The sequence below is a fragment of the Otolemur garnettii genome, unplaced genomic scaffold, assembly GCF_000181295.1.
Source record: "Otolemur garnettii isolate 467f Iridium unplaced genomic scaffold, OtoGar3 scaffold00084, whole genome shotgun sequence".
NCBI lineage: Eukaryota > Metazoa > Chordata > Mammalia > Primates > Galagidae > Otolemur > Otolemur garnettii.
The window spans coordinates 5,207,686-5,211,937 of NW_003852479.1; the positions used below are offsets into that span (position 1 = coordinate 5,207,686).

At 43.3% G+C, this 4,252-nt stretch overlaps 1 protein-coding gene across 1 annotated transcript in view; it reads right to left on the bottom strand.

Annotated features, from left to right (window-relative positions):
• The window catches only part of WDR49 (WD repeat domain 49), a 158,817-nt gene that overhangs the window by 76,120 nt on the left and 78,445 nt on the right, over nucleotides 1–4,252 (bottom strand). The window contains exon 9 of the mRNA XM_023516015.1: nucleotides 1,896–2,060. Coding sequence (XP_023371783.1) covers nucleotides 1,896–2,060 — 165 coding nt within the window. The remainder of the gene's footprint in view (nucleotides 1–1,895; nucleotides 2,061–4,252) is intronic.

The window sequence follows — 4,252 nt, forward strand, 5'->3', positions numbered from 1 at the left end:
TTTTTCCACTTGTTTTATGTACATATTAATTATTTAAAACATTCAATTAATGTAAAAATACACCCTTCAGAGCCGTGATAAATAGAGGAAACTTTATACATCTTTGATTACAGAGGTACTGATTTTGGACTCTAAATTATAAATGAGATTGGAAAATGTCATTCGTTCTTATTTCTTCATAGACTATGGCCAGGGAAGCTCCACCCAATTTACGTGTCACAAGCAGAAGTAGCCAGATCTCAGAACTCGGCTGTGCAGTTGAGATAAAGATAAACAAGCCTCCAAAAGCAGGGATTATCCTCCTGGAGTCACAGGAGCTGCTGAGAGGCAACCCTGAGCTGAGACTCGTGGAGTGTGCACAGGCTGCACCCACAGGCCACTTTGTTTTCTCCTAAACATGGCTGTGGCCACAAATAGGTACCGAAAGATTTGACTGCCCCTCCCCCCATCCTACTAAATCTCTTAGTCCCAGCAGTTCAGCAACATCTGCAAGTTCTCCGTTCCCCTAGTTTCCCCTGGACCAGTAGTTCTCAACCTTCCTAATGCCACAGCCCTGTAGTACAGTTCCTGTATTAAACCACTGCCCTCGACACTGCACCAGTTACTGTCTAGGACACAGGTGGATGTATACAACTTCTTGGGCTTCACGCTTCAGCTCGGTCTCAGAGCCCAGAACTAGTAATGACATACTGGCTGTGTCTTTTGCCCAAACCATTTCCAGTTAGTCTCCTGTTACTTCATCACAACCACCAGGATTGGGTTTGTCCTGGTACCATCACACGTCTTAGCAGAGCTCCTGCAAACTCGCTTGCGTTACTGAAACCACAGTTCCCTTTCCACACTTCATTCCATTAACTACCCCAGGATCCAAGTTCTACTGATGCTGAGAGATTCTCACTTCACTTACCCGAGCACGGCACCTGCCTCACACCCGTGGTTGCCATGGTAGTGTGCCTCTTGTTACCTGCCCCCAACCACTAGGATGCTATACCTGCACGACCAGGTAGCTTTGTGTCCCCCTCCCTTCAGCCTAACTAAATGCATCACACACCGCACTGCACAAGGGAATCCAATACCCTTCTGACCCCAGGTACAACATGTTGGAGAACTAGTCAAAGCTTACTCGGGAAACCACCATCTGTTTCCTCAGAGGGGTACAGGCCATCTCCAATCAAATACTGTCATTGCTCTCTCGGGAATGAAGGGATCAGAGAAGCTTCTCTCTGAAGCTTCACAAAATGCTTCAGTGGTTCTCGTAGGCCAACTCTGTGGCCTCAGCATCGCATGAAAAGTTGATAACTTTGCAGAGCAAAATAGCACCTTCCTCCCAGAAGAAATGAGCAATAGTTACAAAACAAGAAAATTAGAAGAATAAAGTAGTTTAGGACTAATAATAAGTAAGACTATAATTGTTCTTTCAAATACTCTCCCTCACTATCTCCCTTACCTTCAAGTAAAAAAAAAAATGCAAATTAAAAAATGGGTTTTCTTTTCGATATTTATTTTCTGAAAGATTGGCATCTGTACTGTTCTATCAAGTTTACTTAAGTTGCAGTGATTTCTCGTTTAATAAACCTAGAAAAAGTGAACTAGAGATATTAGCCAGAGCACACAAAAATTATCCAGTGATCTAACCCTATTCAGCACACTGAAAGTGGGGCTTTCTGAAATAAGTAAGCCACGTTTTTATTCTAAAGAATCTATTCATAAAAATAATGTATCCTCTTTTCCACGAAGGTTGATCTTCCCGGCAGCTTTGTTATTAGACGGTTTGGTTTATTTAGCTCCTCTCTCACAACACCAAACAGACAAAAGGAAGTGTCCAGCCGCGTGTCCTGGTGCAGAATTTTAGCCTCTCCTGTCGGGGAGGGGGGGAAACACAGCTGTGTTCTCACCTTCACGGTCCCATCTGTGCTGCCAGTCAAAAGCCGCGTCTCATTTGCATCAAGGGCCATCGTGCTGATTTCTGCGTTGCCATGGCAACCAGTAAACTGTTTGATTTTCTGCCCGGTGTCTATTACCCAGAAGGAAACTGTAGACCCCACATCAGAGCTGATTACCTAGGAGAAAATAACATTTTGGAAAAATTAAATACAGTCCCAGAATCAACCATTTTTATTTCAATAAAGATACCCAGTCTGTACATTCCCACCACTGGCATCCCCCAACAATTAGAGACATTTTTGTAATGTGTTTTCTTTCTTTCTGTTAAGCCGATAACATTTCAATTTCCAGGCCAGGCCTGAGGCAATGGAGTCATGATCCTCCTTATCAGAGAAGATAGGAATCAGCTTCCCTTCCCCACCATTCAGCTAGATGTCTAGAGGCCATCCTGAAATCAAAGCCTGCTGGAAATAAACTGATGAATCTTTTGCATTCAGATAAGAAAGCTGATGCTACTAGTCAGGGTGCTCTGACAGTGTTTACAAAAAGAAATACTATGTTCTATATTAGCCCCCATTTAGCATTCAGAGAAGCGGCTCCGCTAGCCACTCTGGGGGAAATTTAATTTCAACAAATTACTGGCGCTATCACTTTCAATACAGTTAGTTCTTTGCTTTCTCTTTTCTCATGCTACTGTGTGCATTTCTGCAGCTAAAACACAATCATTGATAGACCCAAACACAGGTTAACTATAAATCTACATACGCATCTCCAGAAGATGGCCGCAAAGCAAATGAGAGAAGGGGTGGTGTTATACAGCCGTGTAAGAAATGTTAGCAAGCAAATGAACAGCTAACCGCAGGTCCAGGCATTTAGACTCACTTTAAGAGATTTATAGGTTAAAGCAACCGAGCTAATATGACTTCGGAAACCAAAATAATGAATCAAAATCATAACAAATGGTTATCAAAATCATAACCGTGAATGCGGAGGTGGGAAATCGTCTGAAGCAATATTTAGATTTTGAGAAACTTACACTTTTTTTTCTGCTTATTGATTACCATTGTATAAATGTAAATATATTAAGAATATTTTAAATTTGAATGCTGTACTTTCATCATCAAATGGGTTGAAGTTCATCAAATGTATATCCATAAATACCGGATCGTCTGCTGTCCTGCATTCATTCATTCATTCATTCCACAGGCACTTTACAGCATCTCTCTCTGTGCCAAGCTCCGGGACAGCAACGGGCCGTCACTGATAAACCCTGTTCTCTAGGTGGCTCTAGTCTAGACCTGTGCATTAGATCCAGCTGGAGAACTTTTAAAAGCACCACTGCACCCCAGACGCAAGACTCTGATTTAATAGAACTAGCTCCAAAGGTTATTCCAATGTGCAGACTCAGCTAAGAACTACTGTTCTAGATGGAGAAACAGACAATGTCACACGTATTACCAGGTTAGAGACATCGTCCCAGAGTGCTGGGGGAGTGTGGAGAGGCAAACCCAAGATCCCTCACTGCGGTGAAGGTGGGGTTAGGAATTGATGGAGTGAGGGCCGTCAAGGTTCAGAGAGAAGGTGATAACTCCCCAGATTGAAAACAGAAACATGCATTTATAATACAGCATTAAGCCCTCTATCCTCACTATCATGTTTCAGCTTTATAAAATCTCAGTAAAATAATATTGCAACCATTATTTTACCAAGGATGAAATTGAGATTTTAATCAGCTATGTGGTGTTCCCAAGCTTATCTATGTAACCAGGTTTGAATCCCAGGCTGTCTATGGCAGCCACATCACAAGGTCTCCCAGTATTCCAACAGAGTATCCCAGATCACTAAGAGCTCACTTGAAAGAGAAGAGAACTTGGAGGATGGCCCCAGCCTGGGAAACACCAGGAAGGTTTATAGCACCTGAGTGTAAATATCTGAAAGGACAAAGGTGGTGGGAGATCAGATGAGGAAGAAAGCTGGATACGGGATTGAGAAATCTCTACTAAATGGTTCCAGAGAATATAGAGTACTGTGTAAAATTAGTTTTACTAGAAGAGAGTCCATAGCTTTCATGGGTTGTCAGTGGAGCTTATGATTAAACAAAGGGTTATCAACAACATTATTATTCCTAATAAGGAGAAGAGCGATGTGGTGTTTGGTTGGTTGGTTTGGGAAGATCCCTCTCTCAGCAGAGTGGGGAACACACTGGGCTCTGGGGAGACCATGTGGAGGCTGCTGTCTGCAGGGGAGACACTGTCACCTATGACAGTCGCTCCCGCAGAGGTGGGCCTGAACCGAAGGCCAGCTCAGCTCCCGCAGAGGTGGGACTAAACAGAAGGCCAGCTCAGCTCCCACAGAGGTGGGCCTGAAC